Raw genomic sequence first — 21,309 nt, 5'->3', positions numbered from 1 at the left:
ACAATGCAACTCCTTCTGGCCTTCTCTATACTTCTCAATCAACATTCTCTAAGCAAACATCACTTCTGTGGTGCTCTTTCATGGCATGAAACCATACTGCTGCTCGCTAGTTGTCACCTCTCCTCTTAACCTAGCTTCTATTACTCTTTCTCATGTCTTCATGCTGTGGCTGATCAACTTTATACCTCTGTAGTTGCTACAGTTCTGCACATCACCCTTATTCTTGAAAATCGGTACCAGTATGCTTCTTCTCCACTCCTCAGGCATCCTCTCACTTTCCAAGATTGTGTTAAACAATCTAGTTAAAAACCCCACTGCCATCTCTCCTAAACATCTCCATGCCTCCACAGGTATGTCATCAGGACCAACTGCCTTTCCACTCTTCATCTTCTTCATAGCTGCCCTCACTTCCTCCTTGATAATCCACTGCAATTCCTAATTCACTAACCCCACATCATCCAACCTTCTCTCTCTCATTTTCCTCATTCATCAGACATCCTTAAACTAAATGGCCATATATAGCATAGGAATGCAAGTGAATAGAGAATTTCACTGGGGGGAGGAGTTTGAGTATTATATCACATGGCTCATAGATCAGAATACCTCGAGTACAGCTCATATATGTACAGCATGTGAGTTCAGGGAGAGCAGAGACCAAAATATGAGACCCTGCCCTCTTGGCCCAAGTACACAAAGCCATGTTTTCAGTGTGTCAAGTGATCAGATTCTACTAACGTGGGTCTAATAATGTGAACTAACCTCCGTTCTCATTGGTCCAATACAGGAAGAAATTCATGGTTCCAACCTCGGTGATCTGGTGGTCCTCTCCGTACAGCCACAACACCTGCTGACACCCATAATCCATTGCTTCGTACTGGGCACGGAGGGATGCTCCATAGTTCCTGCAACAACCCAAAACATCAATTTTCCTTCTGCTTTACCGGATACAGTAGAAGATGACAGGAAAGAGAAGGACAGCAGAACATGATGCATGTGTTGCCCTATACTAGAAAATAATTTTAAACTTCTGTTTCAACAGATATTTTGCCACTGAAGTGGATATACTATGTATGTCACAAACCATGTTTGCATTAGGTCCCACAGACTAAGATGGATCACAGAGCAATCACTCCACAATAATTTAACTGTCCATTAATTTCAAAGACAGAATTGTGATGAGGCATAGATCTAGAGATTTGTGAGAAACAATTTCTTAAGAGATAGAAGTTCACAAAAGCACGCTTATAGGACCATCGTAAGGAAATTCAGCATGACAAACCAATGGTCAGGGAGGTTACTTAGAACCCATAGGTCATTATGACAAGACTTTGGAAAAAAATGTCAAGTCAAGTCAATTTTATTTGTATAGCCCAATATCACAAATTACAAATTTGCCTCAAGGGGCTTTACAGCAAAGTCTCAAATTGCTGAAAAAGTTAATGCTGCTTATGATAGACAGGTGTCAGGACACACAGTGCATCACAACTTGCTGCATATGAGGCTGCGTAACCACAGACCGGTCAGAATGCCCATGATAACCCCCCCCCCCCCGGTTCACTGCCAAAAGCGCCTACAATGGGTACGTGAGCCTCAGAACTGAACCATAGAACAACTGAAGAAGGTGGCCTGGACTGATGAATCACATTTTCTTTTACATCATGTGGAGGGTTTGGTGCGTGTGCGTCATTCACCTGGGGAAGAGATGGCACCAGGATGCACTGTGGGAAGACAACAAGCTGGCGGAGGCAGTGTGGAGCTCTGGGCAATGTTTTGCTGGGAAACCTTGGGTCCTGGCATTCATGTGGATGTTACTTTTACATGTACCACCTACCTAAACATTGTTGCAGTAAGCAAATCCCTTCATGGTAACGGTATTCCCTGATGGCAGTGGCCTCTTTCAGCAGGATGATACACCCTACCATGCTGCAAAAATTGTTCAGGAATAGTTTGAGAAACATGACGAGTTCAAGGTGTTTCCTTGGCCTCCAAATTCTCCAGATCTCAATCTTATCAAGAATCTGTGGGATGTGCTGGAAAAACAAGTCCAATCCAAGGAGGACCCACCTCACAACTTACAGGACTTGAAGGATCTGCTGCTAATGTCTTGGTGCCAGATACCAGAGGACACCTTCAGAAGTCTTGTGGACTCCATGCCTTGATGGGTTAGAGCTGTTTTGTCACCACAAGGGGGACCTACACAGTATTAGGCAGGTGGTTTTGACGTTTTGCCTGATCAGTGTACGTTACTTTCAATAGTAACTTGGTGTGTCATCGGGACAGAGGAAGGAAGACAAGGAGACTTGGTGGTGGAATTAGGAAGTACAGCAAAGTATACAGAGGAAGAAGTTGGCAAAGAAGAAGTGGGATAGTCAGAGAGATGAAGAAAGTAGACAGGTGTACAAGGAGATGCAGCGTAAAGCAAAGCGAGAGGTGGCAAAGGCAAAGGAAAAGGCGTATGGTGAGTTGTATGAGAGGTTAGATGCTAAGGAAGGAGAAAAGGACTTGTACCGATTGGCTACACAGAGGGACTGAGCTGGGAAGGATGTGAAGCAGATTAGGGTGATCAAGGATAGAGATGGAAATTTTCTGAGAAGCGAGGAGTGTGCTGAGAAGGTGGAAGGAGTACTCTGAGGAGCTGATGAATGAAGAAAATGAGAGAGAGAGAGAGAGAGAGAGAGAGAGAGAGAGAGAGAGAGAGAGAGAGAGAGAGAGAGAGAGAGAGAGAGAGAGAGAGAGAGAGAGAGAGAGAGAGAGAGAGGGTTGGATGATGTGGGGATAGTGAATCAGGAAGTGTGGATTAGCAAGGAGGAAGTGAGGGCAGCTATGAAGAGGATGAAGAGTGGAAGGCAGTTGATTCTGATGACATACCTGTGGAGGCACGGAGATGTTTAAGAGAGATGGCAGTGGAGTTTTTAATTAGATTGTTTAACACAATCTTGGAAAGTGAGAGGATACCTGAGGAGTGGAGAAGAAGCATACTGGTACCGATTTTCAAGAATGAGGGTGATGTGCAGAACTGTAGCAACTACAGAGGTATAAAGTTGATCAGCCACAGCATGAAGACATGGGAAAGAGTAATAGAAGCTAGGTTAAGAGGAGAGGTGACAACTAGCGAGCAGCAGTATGGTTTCATGCCGCGAAAGAGCACTACAGATGTGATGTTTACTTTGAGAATGTTGACTGAGAAGTATAGAGAAGGCCAGAAGCAGTTACACTGTGTCTTTGTGGATTTAGAGAAAGCATATGACAGGGTGCCAAGAGAGGAGGTGTGGTATTGTATGAGGAAGTCAGGAGTTGCAGAGAAGTATGTAGGAGTGGTGCAGGATATGTATGAGGGAAGTGTGACAATGGTGAGGTGTGCAGTTGGAATGACAGATGAGTTCAAGGTGGAGGTGGGATTACATCAAGGATCGGCTCTGAGCCCTTTCTTGTTTGCAATGGTGATGGACAGGTTGATGGACGAGATCAGGCAGGAGTCTCGGTGGACTATGATGTTTGCGGATGACATTGTGATCTGTAGCGAGAAAAGGGTGCAGGTTGAGGAGAGCAGGGACAGGTGGAGGTATGCACTGGAGAGAAGAGGAATGAAAGTCAGTACTAGGAGCAAGACGGAATAATGAATGAATGAGAGGGAGAACAGTGGAATAATGAGGATGCAAGGAATAGAGGTGACGAAGGCGTATGAGTTCAAATACTTGGGGTCAGCTGGTCAAAGTAACGGGGAGTGCAGAAGAGAGGTGAAGAAAAGGGTGCAGGCAGGGTGGAGTGGGTGGAGAAGAGTGTCAGGAGTGATTTGCGACAGAAGGGTACCAGCAAGAGTTAAAGGGAAGGTTTGAAAGATGGTTGTGAGACCAGCTATATTATATGGTTTGGAGACGGTGGAACTGACGAAAAGACAGGAGGTGGAGCTGGAGGTGGCAGAGTTGAAGATGATAAGGTTTTCATTGGGAGTGATGAAGGAGGACAGGATTAGGGACGATTATATTAGAAGGACCGCTCAGGTTAGACGGTTTGGAGACAAAGCAAGAGAGGCAAGATTGAGATGGCTTGCACATGTGTGGAGGAGAGATGTTGGGTATATTGGGGGAAGGATGCTGAATATGGAGCTGCCAGGGAAGAGGAAAAGAGGAAGGCCAAAGAGGAGGTTTATGAATGTGGTGAGAGAGGACATGCAGGTGGCTGGTGTGACTGAGGAAGATGCAGAGGACAGGAAGAAATGGAAAAGGATGATCTGCTGTGGCGACCCCTAACGGGAGCAGCCGAAAGTAGTTGTAGTAGTAGTAGTAGGTGTACGTTACTGTCAGTTATAAATTCATTCAGAGTGAGGATTTTGTTACCGAGTGAAGGAGTGTTGAACGAAACCAGTTTCAGATGACGTTGCTTTGTGATAGGTTGTGGGGACTGAGGAAGGGGATTGATATTGGACTGATTCATGTGTCGTTTGTTGTAGTGACAGTAGGGGTAATGATGTCTGTTTGTAATGCGGTCAGGTATGTGACGAGATCGAAGAGCAGTGTGATCATACCACAAGGGAAAGCTGGTGTGAGTGAAGGATGGGGCAGTATTCAGATCTGTGCATAACTGTAGTCCACTGACTTCCGGTTTCTACTGCAGCGGTCATACCAGTCCGTTTGTTAGCATGTGCTATTGACAATGGCATATTTTGCACAATGCCTGCAAGATTTACCATGAACAAATGTCAATGACATGCACTGAATTGTTGACAAACGTTCACCTGCTGTCAAATGCTCTACCACTGAGTCCCAGCTATACCCCCCACCTGCACCTACCAGCAAACGGGTGAAAAGTTTCAAGTTGTACATATGAAGCTACGTCCACAAACAGGAAACTGGTATGACCACTGCAATAGAAACCAGAAATTAGTGGACTACAGTTATGCACAGAGCTGACTGTTGTGGGCAAAGGGGAAGAAGAGGGTTCAGGAAGGCATGTGTGTGGTGTAAATAGCTAATCCTGTGTGGAGGACAGAAAAGCATGCTGCAAATTAGCAGCAAGCATGCTACTACCTAGCCTAGCATGTTCAAGGGAAAACCATCTCTTCTATACAGAGAGGAGCACTCCCAGAACAACTCAGAGTTGTGAACAAAACCAACATTGTGCACTGTACTCACGGACTGGAGTCGAGTACAAAGGCTGAGAATTCCGGAACAATGCCCAGCTCCGTGACCCAGTGTGGGAATTGGGCCAGAAATAAAAGTGAGTTTTCCACAACTGTTGAGGAGATAAAAAAAGACGGATAAAATCGCCTTTTGTCAGCCTTAACTGCTGACAAGCAGTGACACTGGAGCCGACGTGGACTATTACTTTCCTAATTGTCAGAAATGAATCCAGGAATCCTGGGAGCTTCTCCAGGATGTCAGGGGTAGTAGCTCAAGGAAAGCAGGGCGTGACTGCATTTATGAAACGGATGTTTTGGACTATGGAGTCCAGACAGTGCAGGAGGACCCACGGTGGCAGTGGCAGCGGCAGCGGGAGGTGGGTCGGCCACCACAGCAGCCGGGGCAGCCGTTGCAGCAGGAGTAGTCCCAGCTGGAGCAGGGACTGGTTCCACATGGGAAGGAGCAACACTGCCCACAGGAACAGCATCAGCCATGGGGACATCAACAGGGTTAACCATGGTATCAGCCGATAGCATGGTAAAACGATGTGAGAGATTTATGGAGAGAGGTGAGGAACCTCGGGGTCTTTCCGTCTTGCCATGTCTGACAACCACCTACAACTAGGTAGCCTGTGAGCTGTGGGAATGGAGTAGGAGGGCCGGCAATGAGATGATGATGCCCAGAGGATGGTATTGGAGATGGCCGAGTTCATAACTGAGATTGTTTTGGACTGTGTAGCTGCGTTGTCAACAAAATCGGATAAAGAGAGTCCTTTTTTCAGTTTTCAGTTCATCTGATATAATTCTTCAGGTTACTTATGTCATTTATTGCTTTTAGGCAGTCATCGCAGGGCATAGTAATATTATGGAAATTCACAGAAAAGAAAGTAGAATATTATGGATGTTCACAGAAAAGAAAGTGGAAGTTAGCCGTTAGCTCTGTCAGCTGAGGGTTGAGTCCAGACGCTTCTCACCAGGAGTGCAGGGAGTCCGCGCAACAATCGATGATTGGGTGAAAATCCATAAATTAGAACAGACAAACCATAAAATCAATTAAAATAATTCAATAGTCTAAAAGAGTTGTTAAAAGTTAAAAGTAAGCAGAGCAACAAACAAACTGCAGCTGAACAATCGCACTGAATTAGATATTTTTATCAATGAGCTCCTCAATGCATTCTCTATATGGTAGACAAGATAAGATGTTACTTATTATATGGACATCTTTGTTGAATTTGGAATTTTCTTCCTGCACACATTGAAATGATGAAACGAATGTGTGATTGGTCTCGTTCCTTCTTTAAACAGAATCAAACTAACTTAAGTAACATTACTCAGCTTTGTGAAGCCTGAAAACCGCTCGTTGCTGCTCGTGGCTTTAATTTTGACTGATTGATCTGCTTCCTTCTGTTGAGCAGGAAAGGTCTGAACACACGAAGTGTCACTCTCGGCTATATTTACTATCCCGATCGTGTCAGGAAGTCAATTATTTTATTAAATCAATCATTTTTTACAACTACTAATACTAGTAAGTGTCACAAAATGATCAAGTTATGGTACATTATGGGACTTCTGGCATTATTGATCGTACATCATACAGAAGTCAAAATTATCACACAAATACAATACTTATCGCACATCTGTCAGCACTGGTCTGTAAGGGGGAATCAGGAACAGAGTGGTTTATGTGGCGTGGGCGCGGCTTGGGCATCAGTTTAGAGGCGGGTAGAATTAGCAGTGGCTCACTGGGACAATAAGGAGCATCTGATCATAATTAAACTCTCTGTCTATTCACATGTGTTTCAGCAGACAGAGAGAGGAAGGCTGGATGTGCTGAACAGAGTTTCGTCTTGTTTCTCTGTTTCTCATTGTCTAAAGTTCAATGGATTAAAAACACTTTGGAATTTGGAGCTGAGGGCCAGGTTTTAATGGGAACTGTTGTTTAAGAAGTTTGAATGTTATTTCTCATATAGTCCCATGCTAACACCACTTTGTTAAAGTGGTGTTAGCATGCTTGTGTGAAACTAAATAATAGGTTAATAATAATAGGTTATGTCACTGTTACGATGAAAAACAGACAAGAATATTATATAGTTACACGGGGTTGTTGTCGTGATGTCTGTGTGTGTGCTGTGTTATATGCTTATGTGTGTGTGTTTCTGACTTAGTCTACTTTTGGGGACACATTTCAGACTAAAGACCAGTTAATTGGGGATGGCTTGTCGAGTTGGTGACAAATGCTGTGTCCCCAATTAGGAAGAAGCTGATTTTTGGGTCAGTGGTCAATGTTAGGGTTAGGGTCAGGCAAGTACTGGTTATAGTTAGGGTCTATGTAATGTCCCCAAAAATGACCTTAGTAAACATGTGTGTGTGTGTGTGTGTGTGTGTGTGTGTGTGTGTGTGTGTGTGTGTGTGTGTGTGTGTGTGTGTGTGTGTGTGTGTGTGTGTGTGTGTGTGATTTACCAGTGAGTATAACTGGTATAATCGCTTTATAAAGTGCCACAATATTACACAAAGCTCTTTAACCCTGATTCCAGTTTAATACCATAAGCACAGACCCCCAGGTAACTAGAGCCTCCTTGCCAGGGGTAAATTACAGGACTACCAGTGGAATCGTTATAAACTTTAACTTCATTAACTGTTGGGGTAATTCTGTGCCCTAATCTGAAACCCCCATTTAATGCTGAAGTTCAGTCCAACTTTATTTGCAGCCAAGTGATTTTTAACACAAAGATTTTGTCTTAGCGGGATACCGCACACAAACCCACAAAGACATGAAGATTACTTTTTGAAGCTGTAAAAGGTAAGAACATACACTATTTTCTTTACATGGTATGGAAAATGAGAATATAAAAAGGTCTGCACATAAAAAGGCAGTTGTGAATGGAAAGGGCGTGATCATATTATCATTTTAACAGACAATTGTGTATGGAACCAAAACTCTTACGGCTCAAACAGAAAATTATCTTCACTTTAGAATCCAAACTGAAACTATTGTTTTGCTAAGTCCTTTCGATCTTCGTCTTTCTAAACAATGTCAGGTCAAATGACTTAAAAGATATTAAAAGATATTAAAGAAGGAATTAAAAGATATTCTAGTTCCTCTGTTATTACAATAAATCACTCTTCAAATACCATCGATGAAATGTACCTTCTGAAAATGTGGTGTGGGCATGTATGATGTCTATATATACACGTATGTGTATGCTAATGAATGCGCCATGAACCTGCAGTCAACTGATGCTAAAGGAGACCACTTCACATTAAAAAACCTTTTTTGATCCCATAATCAATATTCAATTGACACCTTATTAAGTAAATGTACCACATGAAAAACAAGCAAACGATTCAACTGTTTTTCCTTGGGGTTCTCTGTGTTCTCTGCCTCCCTTGTGTCTCCACCTCCCGTCTTTCTCTCTGTGTCAGTCACTGTGTGAGTGTGTGTGTGTTCCCCGTCTCTCTCTCTCTCGCTCTCTCTCTCTCCTGACTCCTGCTTCAGCTGTCTTCAATTAGCTCATCAGCCCGGAAGTATAGAGCCGAGTTTACACCAGAGATGAGTTGAAACTTACAATTACTGGCGGAAGAATGTGGTGCAACCCTCTAAAACCTGCCAATTTACACCAGTGAGACTAGACGAGACGGTGTATCCTCTCCATAACAACGACTCGCTGCTTCCTTTCTAACTGCTGGCTTCTCAGGCTTTTTCTAGCTTGATACTTTGTAGCGTCTTAAAATATGAATGAGGATAGTGATAGTGAATTATTTGCTACAGTTGCAGTTCTTTTTTGGGGGAGGGGATTTTCCCCCCTTTTTCTCCCCAATTGTATCCGGCCAATTACCCCACTCTTCTGAGCAGTCCCGATCTCTGCGCCACCCACTCTGCTGATCCGGGGAGGGCTGCAGACTACCACATGCCTTTTCTGATACATGTGGAGTCGCCAGCCTCTTCTTTTCACCTGACAGTGAGGAGTTTCGCCAAGGGGACGTAACGCGTGGGAGGATCACACTATACCCCCCAGTTCCCCCTCCCCCCCGATCAAGCGCCCTGACCAACCAGAGGAGGCACTAGTGCAGCGACCAGGACACATACCCACATCCGGCTTCCCACCCACAGACACGGCCAACTGTGTCTGTAGGGACGCCCAATCAAGCCGGTAACACGGGTATTCGAACCAGCGATCCCTCTGTTGGTAGGCAACAGAATAGACCGCCACGCTACCCGGACTCCCCACAGCTGAAGTTCTAATATGGATGAAACCGCAAAAATAATAAATAAAGACGTTTCTGTCTCACTCTCTGCTCCGATGACAGTTTGTGACTGACTTGACCAGATGACTTAACTACGAGCTGATTGGCTGTTGAAACAGGTGACACACCTTACGTTCTAAAACCAGCCACTGGGGACTTGACAAGCTGAGTTGCAGGCGACACAATCAGTCGGTTTGATTCCAGCTGAGATGATGTAATTTACACCACTGCAACTTTCCTCTGCAACGCTCTAAAACGGTTTCGTGTCATTGGGAATCTTTGGTGTAAACTCGGCTTTAGAACCCCAGCTCTTCACCAACTCATCGCCAGGCTACGGGTAGATGTGAACATTGCAGACTACAGGAAATGGTGGAGTGTAGAGCCGAAGGAACGGAGAAGACCGTAGGTTCACACTTTAGCTGTGTAGGCAACTTTCTTTGATCCACGGTAAATCAGAGAGACAACAAAACCACAGCTCGACTGAGCGGAGGCGGCAAGAATAATCAGAAAACTGGCTGGACAACCATAACTTAACCCTGCGTTAACCTGCCAGGGCAACCCTGACTTAACCCTTAGTTCCTGGGGTGAATTCTATCCCCAATACGTGTCCACCACATGAGCCCCCCCAGAATTCGCCCTAGTAATCGAAGTCAGGCAGGCGCGGGGGGACGACCAGCCGTCTGCGGCGGCTCCGGGTAACAGGGGCCGGAGTGTCACTGGGAGGCATTGACGCGGGCCTGTGGAGGTCGGCCTGAGGAGCAGAAGAGGCAGCGCGGGCCTCCACGGGGGGAGGAGGCGGAGCCGGGGGACGACCGTGATGAGGAGGTTGGGCTAACTCCAACGGCTGCGTCAAGTCCAGGTGTGCGGGTTTAACTCGGTCCACTGAAACATGCTCGGCCGTGCCCCCAAAATCCACCACCAGGTGCTTAGTTCCCCGTTCCAGGACGCGGAGGGGGCCGTCATAAGGGGGTTGCAGAGGGGGGCGGTGTGCGTCGTGACGGATGAACACGTAGTCCGCTGACTGCAGACCTGGGGGCACCTGGGACACCGGAGCGCCGTGTTGGGTGGTAGGGACGGGTGTGAAAGCTCTGACCCCGTCCAGCAAGGAGGCTCATTGGTCCACAGCTGACCAGGGACGCATTGCGTTGGGCATGAAATCGCCTGGGACTCGCAGCGGCGTGCCGTACACCAGCTCCGCAGAGGAGGCTTGTAGGTCTTCCTTCGGGGCGGTCCGCAGGCCCAGCATGACCTATGGGAGCTTGTCGACCCAGTTGCAGTCCTTGAGAGTAGCCCGAAGCGCAGCCTTCATGGACCGGTGGAAGCGCTCACATAGGCCGTTCGCCTGAGGGTGGTAGGCGGTAGTGCGGTGAAGCTTGACGCCCAGAGCCTCACCCACAGCATTCCATAACTCTGAGGTAAACTGTGGCCCCGCGGTCAGATGAAAGGTCGGAAGGCATACCGAAACGTGAGACCCACGACCCAATAAAAGCCCGGGCCACATCAGCAGACGTCGTGGATGCCAGGGGAACAGCTTCAGGCCAGCGCGTAGTCCTGTCCACCACAGTGAAGAGGTAGGTGAACCCATGGGAGGGGGGTAGGGGACCGACCAGGTCGACGTGGACATGGTCAAATCGTCTCTCCGGCACTGCGAAGCGTTCCAGGGGCGCCTTAATGTGGCGGTGTATCTTAGCCCACTGACAGGCAACACACGAGTCGGCCCACGCTTTCACATCTCTCTTAAGTCCCTCCCACACAAACTTAGCAGAGGTCAGGCGCACGGATGGCTTACCGCCTGGATGAGAGAGGCCGTGCACAGCTTCAAACACGGGGTGTCTCCAGCTGTCCGGGACGATGGGCCTGGGCTGTCCTGTGGAGACGTCACACAGGAGGGTGACACCCGTGTCGCTGAAAGGAACGTCCTGCAGGCGGAGCCCCGTGTCGGAGGTCCGGAGACGGAGGATGCTCGGGTCCGTGGCCTGGTCAGCGGCCATCTGTGCATAGTCCAGGCCTAGGTGGACCGCTCCAATCACTGCCCTTGAGAGGCAGTCAGCTACCTGGTTAGTCTTACCAGCGACGTGCTGGATGTCGGTAGTGAATTCCGAAATGTAGGAGAGTTGTCGCTGCTGGCGAGCGGACCATGGCTCGGCCGTCTTGGACATGGCAAACGTGAGGGGCTTGTGGTCCATGTACGCAGTAAACTCGCGGCCCTCTAGCAGGAACCGGAAATGCCGGATGGCAAGCCAGAGACCGAGGAGTTCCCTGTCAAAAGTACTATACTTGCGATCTCGGGGTGTAAGCTGGCGACTGAAAAAGGCCAAAGGCTGCCAAGCCCCCCCCACCCACTGCTCATGAACCAACAGCATAGTCCGATGCATCCGTGGTTATGGAAATAGGCGCTGTAGGTGAAGGATGCGCTAGCAGGGTAGCCTGGGAGAGCGCAGCTTTAGTATCGGTGAACGCACGGTCCCGCTCTGCTGTCCAGTCGACCGCCTGGTTGGGGGACTTGCCTTTCAGCGCCTCGTACAGTGGCCGGATGATAAAGGCAGCTCGGGGAATGAAGCGGTGGTAGAATGTCACCATCCCGATGAACTCCCTGAGCGCACGAGCTGTTTGGGGGCGCGGAAAGGCCGCCACCGCTTCCACCTTTGAGGGCAGGGGGACCGCCCCGTCCCCAGTGATGCGGTGCCCGAGGAAATCAATGGCCGTCAGCCCGAACCGGCACTTCGCCGTGTTGATGATCAGCCCATGCTGGCTGAGGCGTGTGAAGAGGGCGTGAAGATGGGACAGGTGTTCTTCCTCAGAGGCGCTGGCGATGAGTATGTCGTCCAAATAGACGAAGATGAAAGGAAGGCCACGGAGCACTGAATCCATCACCCGCTGAAAGGACTGGGCCGTGTTCTTGAGTCCAAATGGCATTCGTAGGAATTCAAATAGGCCGAATGGGGTAGTCACCGCTGTCTTGGGGATGTCCGAGGGGTGCACGGGAACTTGATGATAACCACGGACCAGGTCGACTTTTGAGAAGATGCGTTTGCCAGACAGGTTTGCAGAAAAGTCCTGGATATGCGGGACAGGATAGCGGTCGGGCGTGGTGACGTCATTTAGTCGGCGGTAGTCCCCGCATGGGCGCCAACCTCCATCAGGCTTAGCTACGATGTGGAGTGGGGACGCCCAAGGGCTGTCAGAGCGGCGGATGATCCCCATGCGTTCCAGGTGCTCGAACTCAGACTTGGCAATGGCGAGTTTGGCGGGGTCGAGACGCCTGGCTCTGGCGTAGACCGGGGGCCCCTTCGTAGCAATGTGATGCTCCACCCCATGCTTAGCGGTGGGTGCAGAGAAGGTAGGCTGGGTGAGGTCAGGGAACTCAGCGAGGAGGCGGTTGAACTTGTCTGCCTCTGAGAGAGAGTTGGCTAGACCTGTATAGGCCGCTTCCCCCCGCGTACATGCGAAGGAGGAGAAGGTTAAGGCGTCGACCAGACGGCTGTTCTGAATGTCCACTAGCAAACCATAAGCGCACAAAAAATCAGCTCCGAGGAGGGGAAGCGTTACATTGGCCATGACGAACTCCCACGTGAAACGTTGTCCACCAAAACACAGTTCTACAGACCGCACGCCGTAGGTGTGGATAGGGCTGCCGTCAGCCGTCGCCAACTGGGGGCCCCGCTCCCCGCCCATGATGTCGACGTCAGTAGCAGGGAGCACGCTTCTCTGTGCGCCCGTGTCACAGAGAAATCGCCGACCGGAAATGGTGTCGAGGATGAAGAGTAGCCTGCTCGTATCGCCAACACTCATGGCCACTACTGAGTGTTGGCCCTCTCGTTTCCCGTCGGCCTGTAGTTGCAGGGGGAACGGCACCGTTTAGCTTTCGCACCAAATCGAGCGTGGTACATACAGAGTCCAGAGGGCTTGTAGCGGTCTGATGCTGTGGCGCCACCGTCGGGCCATGCCCGCGGTGTCGGTGGGGGGCCAGTGAAGGTAGGAGCCAGCACCCCGGCATGGGAGGAACGTTGTGTAGCGACAAAGAATCGGTCAGCCTCCTTTGCCAGCTCACGGGGATCAGTGATGGTGGAGTTAGCAAGTGCAGTCTGGACGTGGGGCGGCATGTTGCACAGAAACAGCTCCATAAACAGGAAACATGGCTTTTCTTGACCCAGTGGGTTTAACATCCTGCTCATTAGCTCCGATGGTTTGCCATCTCCCAAGCCCTGAATTGCGAAGAGGCGACGTGCTCTCTCCGTTGTTGACAATTCAAAAGTTTCAAGGAGGAGATTCTTAAGTGCAGCGTATTTACCATCGGCCGGTGGGTTGGATATGAAACCGCTTATCCTGGAAGCCGTAGCGCCCCCCAGCGCCGCCACTATGCAGTAGTACCTGGTCTCGTCTGCTGTTATGTCTCTGAGCGCGAACTGTGCCTCAGCCTGCACGAACCATGTAGCCGCGGAAGACTCCCAAAACTCTGGCAGTTTAATTGCAACGGCGTTCGTAGCCATAATGTGTGTGGTTTCAGAAAACTTATCCGAAAACCGACGTCGGGGTCACCAGTGTAGAGCCGAAGGAACGGAGAAGACCGTAGGTTCACACTTTAGCCGTGTAGGCAACTTTCTTTAATCCACGGTAAATCAGAGAGACAACAAAACCACAGCTCGACTGAGCGGAGGCGGCAAGAATAATCAGAAAACTGGCTGGACAACCATAACTTAACCCTGCGTTAACCTGCCAGGGCAACCCTGACTTAACCCTTAGTTCCTGGGGTGAATTCTATCCCCAATACGTGTCCGCCACAGGAGCATGTATTTTTATACTGTCCTACATATCGACAAGCGAGACAGACAAATTGCACTCCACAGAAATCACATGACGCTAGGTATTGAAAAGTGTTGCAGCGGGGTTCAGGTGATGCAGCATAGAGGGCTAGTCTTAGATTTTAAAAAAAAACATGTATTGGGCATCCAGGTGGTGTAGCAGTCTATTCCATTGCCTATCAATACGGGGATCGCCGATTTGAATCCCCGTGTTACCTCCGGGTTTGTCGGGTGTCCCTACAGACACAATTGGCTGTGTCTGTGGGTGGGAAGCTGAATGTGGGTACATGTCCTGGTCGCTGCACTAGTGCCTCTTCTGGTCAGTCGGGGCACCTGTTCAGGGGGGAGGGAGAACTGGGGGGAACAGCATGATCCTCTCACGCACTATGTCCCCCCGGCGAAACTCCTCACTGTCAGGTGAAAAGAAGAGGCTGGCAACTCCACATGTATTGGAGGAGGCATGTGGTAGTCAGCAGTCCTCCCCGGATCGGCAGAGGGGTGGAGTAGCGACCGGGATGTCTCGGAAGAGTGGGGTAATTGGCCAAGTGCAATTAGGGAGAAAAAAGGTGGGGGAAAAAAAACAGGTATTATTAGGAGGATTTAATGGAAAGTAGCCGTTCTGATCCACACACCATTCCAAAGGTGGCAGTAATGCACATAAAAGTGTTTCGTCATCCACCATTAAAAAAAAAAAAGAAAAAAAAGAACAAGAACTCATTGACAGATTGTTCTCGTCCGCTCTTATATCTTATGTAATTGAGTTATCCCAGTGTTTCCTCGTGCCTTTTCCTAATTGTATTCTCCTGTGTCCAGGATTAGCTGTGCCCTCTTCCCCAGTGTGTCTCCTCGTCCGCCCACACCACTTCAGTCTGCCAGCCAGCCCCCTCACTTACCTGCCTGCCTGCCTGTCCTCTGCCTCACCATGCCCCTCATGTCCACTGCCATAACCATTTCCCCTTTTTCTTTCAATAAACCCACTTTTCCCACTAACTTTTGTCTGTTTCTACATTTGGGTCCTGAAACAAGCCAGCCATAACATGTAATGTGCATAATTTTCCATGTTGGGCCATATATACACACGTGTGTATGCGGGTATACTGTATGCATGCATATATGCGTATGCTTGAGTGGTGTGTATGTCTGTGTACCTGACTGTGCTTGTGGGTATGCGTCTACTTACCCTCCCATTTTGCAGTCTCCGGTTCCTCCCTTCCAGGCCCGTATGTACTTGGGTTCGGCCCATAGTGACACAGGCTTTGCCCCAGTGCTGAAATAGGAGCCCACTGGACTCAGGATCACATACAGCAGGGCATGGGATGGCCTCTTCACACCCAGACTTGGCTGCAGGTGGACACAAATGTGCGCACAAACACACAGATAAAAACCCATGCACATCAAGTAACTACCACACATTGAGATGGAAGAGACTTCTTACCCTACCTACACATAGGACACGAAAGACCAAAGACGGATTATTTCTGAATGGTATTGTGAGTACAAATTTGTTGGATTAGGTTTTTTGGTGTTTGTATGTTGAGGGTTCACCTAGTAGGAAGCCACTGGGAGTAGTCCTGAACTCCCAATACTACCACGCTTACCTGTGGCAAACCTGGAGAGAGAGCAGCTGACGGCCATATCCATCTAACCACCAGCTACAGCTAGTCTGCAATCACTCTACACAAGCCAAAAAGACCCAAGATTTTGGGGGGAAAGGGAGTAGAGTGCGTCTGGGTAGCATAGCGGTCTATGCCGTTGCCTACCAACACAAGATATCACCAGTTCAAATGCCCGTGTTACCTCCAGCTTGGTTGGGCATCCCTACAGACACAATTAGCCATGTCTGCGGGTGGGAAGCCGGAGGTGGGTATGTGTCCTGGTCACTGCACTAGTGCCTCCTCTGGTCATTCGGGGCGCCTGTTCAGGTGGGAGAAGGGGACTAGGGGGAATAGCGTGATCCTCCCACACGCTACATCCCCCTGTCGAAACTCCCCACTGTCAGGTGAAAAGAAGCGGCTGGCGACTCCACATGTATCGGGGGAGGCATGTGGTAGTCTGCAGCTCTCCCTGGATCAACAGAGGGGGTGGAGCAACAACCAGGATGGCCCAGAAGAGTGGGGTAATTGGCCAGATAAAATTGGGGAGAAAACGGGGGGAAATTTTTCAAAAAGAAAGGGAGTAGAGGGGAGAAACATGAGTACAGCTTGTAGAAAAAGGAGACGTGGCTCTGAGTGACAGACACCAACAACAGATGAATGGCAAAGACGGCTTGGTACCTTATTTTCCTCTTGTATCTCACTACCTCTCTTTTCTGTCTTCCAGAGCGACCCTTGTTAAACCTGCCAGTACACCGTAAAGAAGGACCCCAACCAGGAAGAACCCCAGTTTGATTCAGCCCCACTCCCTGCCCCGCCATTTAATCAATAAAGTGTATTTGAGTTCTGCAGCACTAGTTTGTCCCTATCTAGCATTTTTCCCCGACCGGGAGCCCACATATGGTGGAGAATGCGGGCACTGGAATTGTCACAACTGCCCAAAAGATAAATGGAAGAAGCCCTTGCAGGGCTTTTAAAGAGCCAACCGCCATTGCTGTGCAACAACTATACCAGCAGGGCTAATGCTCCCAGAATAGAACCCCCACACCCAGAGAGGTACTGACTAAACTGACAGCTGAGGACGATGTAGAGGCCTACCTGGAGATGTGAGAGGACTGCATGCAGACCACACAGGGTGGCCACAGTCAGAGTGGGGAGGGATCCTAGCCCCAGCCCCACTCCCTGCCCCACTGTTTAATTAATAAAGTGTGTTTGAGTTCTGTCACACTTGTTTGTCCCCGTCTAGCCTTTTTCTCAGACTGGGAGCCTACAATGTGTTCATAAGTGTGTTTGTGTTTAGATCCATGCATGCTTGTGTGCGTGTGTGTATGTTGAATGCAAATAGTGTTGCTCCAAAACAAGATATCGACCGATTTGAATAGGACCGACTCATCCAAAATGAAGGTGACATGAGTGCATTAAAATGGCTGCATGTCCTTTTTACCTCTGTGCCCAGGAAGGTTGGCCTGATGTAGAGGCTGGCCGAGTCAGATAGAGGAACCCAGTCCTGCTCTATCTCCACCAGCCGTCTGATACACTCCAGCAACTCTGACTGATCGAAGGCCTGCCACAGGTAGAGACGAGAGAGAGCGAGGGGGTGGGGTAGAAGAGGAGACAGGGTAAGATGTAAGAAGAGACACATAAGGAGGAGAGAGAGAATAAAAGAGAGGAAAAGGAGTGAAAAAAGGATGGGGGCTACAGATAGAGGTAGGCACCAGAGAAAGGGAGAAATAAGGATGGAAATTAGAGAGAAACTGCACAAATGTAATATTCAAGACTAATAGGCCAATTATAGTAGGGCCCAGTTATGTTCTTACCATTTCATCTATCATTTTGTTTGTAAGGCAAACAAAGTAACTTCATTTGTATAGCACATTTTCTACTCCAAGGAAAATCAACGTGATATGGATAGTGTAAAAAGGCATTAAATTAGAAATACAGAATAAGATAAGAAATTTAAAGAGAAGAAATTTAAAGAGATAAAGCTAGACAAGTGCAATAAAGGTGGCCTTCAGAAAGTTTGTTCCAGTTATGAGTAGCATAATCAAACACTGCTTCGCTGTGTTTTGCTTTAACGCTTGTCGGATCTGCCTCAGATGACCCGAGAGGTTGGCAGAGTTCATATGGTTAAAAACAAGTCCGAGACATATCTTGGTCCTAAGCCACTGAGTAATTTGAAGACAAGCAGCAACATTTTAAAGTCTACTTTGTGACACACTGGAAGCCAGTGTACCAGTCTTTCACTAGTCAGGTCAATTGTATTTGCATTATCACAAATTACAAATGTACCTCAGTGGGCTTTATAGCAACACAACATTCTCTCCTTAGACCCTCACATCGGATAACGAACAACTCCCTAAAAAAAAAACTTTAACAGGGAGAAAAAATAGGAAGAAACCTCAGGGAGAGCAACAGAGGAGGGATCTCCCTCCCAAGACGGACAGATGTGCAATGGATGTTGTGTGTACACAATTTACAGAATCCAACAGAAGATAACAGAATTATAATGGACTATAAGATATATGAAGAATATCATGAGGAGGATGCCAAGCAGTGTCCAGATGCCACCGGAACAGCCCAGAACTTGAGCCACGTGACCACCATCACCATGACAGATAGACCTGACAGGAGGACAGAATCCCACCATTCACTAGCCCATCCATTTTCTTATCTGTCACTCCATCATTGTGCTCTTACAGGCAGGCAGGCTCTTTCAGCAGACTTGGCCATGCGGTTCATGTTGAGCATTGGTCTGAAGAGACGCACTTTGTCATCAGGTCCACGGTACGCCTTCATTCCCTCAAACAACTGGTTAAGAGAAGAGAAGAGGTATATTATTTGAGCAATATAATCTCAACAGAGGAACTAGAGAGATGTTATATTCTCAGGGCTCCACAGAGAAGTTAATGACAGAGGCAAGATGAGGAAGGCAGGCCTTGAAAACACTCCCAGAGTGTTGAACTCCCAGAGCTATTCGGTTCACAAATTGAAAAAAAAAAACATAAAAAGAGTAGAAACCGATAAAAAATAATCCCTTCTTCGCATGCAGCCGCCCTTCAATTACTGTATTACAACAGCTATTCTTTCAAAACTACAAGACGCTCCCTTTGCAAAACCCTCAAGTAATTATTCCTCTTGAAAACAGATGTAACGAGGTCACAGATGTGAAGCTGTGACTTTCCATTTGCCTGGCAATAGTTAAATCCTGTAAGATGCCGAGGAAAAGAAAACAGATAACATGCCGATTACAAAGTGCCAGCAGGCTCTTATTCCTACTGGAAATGACCTAAAAAGACCAATATTCAACTTCGCTCCATTCACTTATGCAATCCAACAGTTTGTCTCAAACCCTCACATAGTCAAAAACAGGCCGTCCACGTCACTGCTCTGTTGTAAAGGAAAAGACTAAGAGGACATGAGTGGCTGTGACTAAGACATCACGAACATTTTAGGAAGTCATTTGATCTGTTATTAAATTTTCTGTGTTTTTAAATAAAACCTGCCAGTGGTGGTGAGACAATATCATTTCATCCAATCAGTCTGATTCAAGAAAAATAACATTTATGTGCTCATGGGTGAGTGACACCTGGTTTCAAGATATTCACACTTGTTTCTAGAGGCAAGAAATAAATGTGACATTGTGGGAGTGCAGGAATGAGGAGACGGGGGGTTCGAGTCGAGTTAATTCCGTTTACTCGCCACACAAAACACAGACACAGCCCTAACTCGTAGCAACAAGCTAAGGGCTAGGCTGTCTAAAACATGGCTCCGCCTCCTAGGAAACGCTAAACCGTGCCTACGTCATAACTGTGAACGGCTTCCTTAAAGGAGCAGCAGCCCCTGGTCAATCTATCCTCCATTGTGTATCGCCACACAATCATGTTAATCATTGCCTGTTTCCTGTTTTGTGTGTGTGTGTGATGCACAGGGCGTGTGTGATGCGTCAGTGCAGTAATACTGGGGTAGTAGTGCTTGTAGTTAGTGCATGCTGCATGCTGCTTCTGCTTGCTACTCTCTGCTCTCAGCTACTGCCGCCGGCTAACCCTCTTTGTGGGGGTGAAAAGAGGAGCCGAGTGCGTAAGTCTCCCCTGCCGGTACATAGCCTCTCTACCGCCAAGACTCCTGCAGTGCCTCCTCGTGGCCACACACGGTAACTGGGTACCTTGCGGTCCCTGGCTAAACTGTAGGGGATCTCAGAGCTACAGTGGTCCCCAGAGGTCTAATGCGCAGGCCCATGTGAAGTGGATACGCCCTGGCATTGACCAACCACTGTCCCACTGCCTTGTGGGTAAGTGTAGGACGACAAAGGCTAGGGGAGCACACCCTGAGAGAAAAGCAATGTGCATGGCGGCGCACGATAGGCGGTCCTCTGATGGAGCTCCGGCAGCCTCCTGCAGCTGTGGAAGAGTGCTGGTCGTCTTGGGCCCCCTTGCCACCAGATCCCACCCTCTCACAGTGAAGAAGTGCTGCTGGGACATGCGCACCCCCAGCGGCACTGTAAATAATCTCTTTGCGCAGGTATCCACCTCTGCCTCGGTGAGACCAGCAACCGGAATATGGATCAAAGTCTGGCGGCGATGGGGTGTCTGGTGACGGGAGCAGGTATGAATGCACTGGAAGCTCCTAATCACACCCCTGCACGCCAGCGGCACAGGGCTATTCATGGTCGCCAGCAGCTGGGCTTGAGTGGCAGCTGCTCTCGGCAGACCCCTGTGTGTCTGAGCAGCCCTATTTAGGAGCCACACTGCTCACCCCAACTGGGGAGGGGCCTAGAAAAGGTGGCCTAAACATTGCCCACTCAAAACATCCTGGATAGGCTACCGCACCTATCGGGACATTCCACTCTGCGGTCAAAATACAAAAAAGAAAATAATTCCCTTTAAACTGGCAACATGGAACATAAGAACTCTGCTGGACGTTAATGCCGAAAGACCTCAGCAAAGGACTGCACTAATTGCAGCGGAACTCAATCGCTACAATATTGACATTGCTGCACTCAGTGAAACCAGGTTCTTGGATGAAGGCTCCCTGAAGGAGGACACCTGCACCTTCTTCTGGAAGGGATACCCTGCAGGAGGACAACATCAGCATGGTGTGGGATTTGCAATAAAAAACAGCCTCCTACCAAGACTCACTTAAACACCGATTGGCATAAGTGAAAGGCTCATGTCGCTCAGGATCCCTCTGGCCAAGAAACGTTATGCCACCCTCCTAGGTGCCTATGCACCAACACTGCCATCAGAGGATGACGTAAAGGACCACTTCTATCAGTCACTAGATGAGGCTCTCCGTCATATACCCAAGGAGGACAAGATCTTTTTGCTGGGCGATTTCAATGCCAGAGTGGGGAAAGACAACAAGGTGTGGAGTGGTGTCATTGGTGGGCATGGCATTGGGAAAGTCAATGCAAATGGACTGCGCCTCCTAAGCCTCTGTGCTGTGCATGGCTTGACCATCACAAACACCCTCTTCCAATTAAAAAATAAGCACAAAACATCCTGGATGCACCCACGCTCCAAACATTGGCACCTATTGGACTACATCATTGTGA

The 21,309-nt window shown here is 48.4% G+C and overlaps 1 protein-coding gene across 1 annotated transcript in view; it reads right to left on the bottom strand.

The window, feature by feature from the left end:
• bcat1 (branched chain amino-acid transaminase 1, cytosolic) overlaps positions 1-21,309 on the bottom strand; it is a 43,023-nt gene that overhangs the window by 10,232 nt on the left and 11,482 nt on the right. The window contains exons 2-5 of the mRNA XM_056276695.1: positions 18,456-18,566; positions 17,203-17,322; positions 15,347-15,507; positions 760-902 (exon numbers count right to left, since the gene is read on the bottom strand). Of these exons, the coding sequence (XP_056132670.1) occupies positions 760-902; positions 15,347-15,507; positions 17,203-17,322; positions 18,456-18,566 (535 nt within the window). The remainder of the gene's footprint in view (positions 1-759; positions 903-15,346; positions 15,508-17,202; positions 17,323-18,455; positions 18,567-21,309) is intronic.

This window comes from Lampris incognitus, chromosome 3, assembly GCF_029633865.1.
Source record: "Lampris incognitus isolate fLamInc1 chromosome 3, fLamInc1.hap2, whole genome shotgun sequence".
Classification (NCBI taxonomy): domain Eukaryota; kingdom Metazoa; phylum Chordata; class Actinopteri; order Lampriformes; family Lampridae; genus Lampris; species Lampris incognitus.
This window is presented reverse-complemented; position numbering and strand designations above follow the sequence as displayed.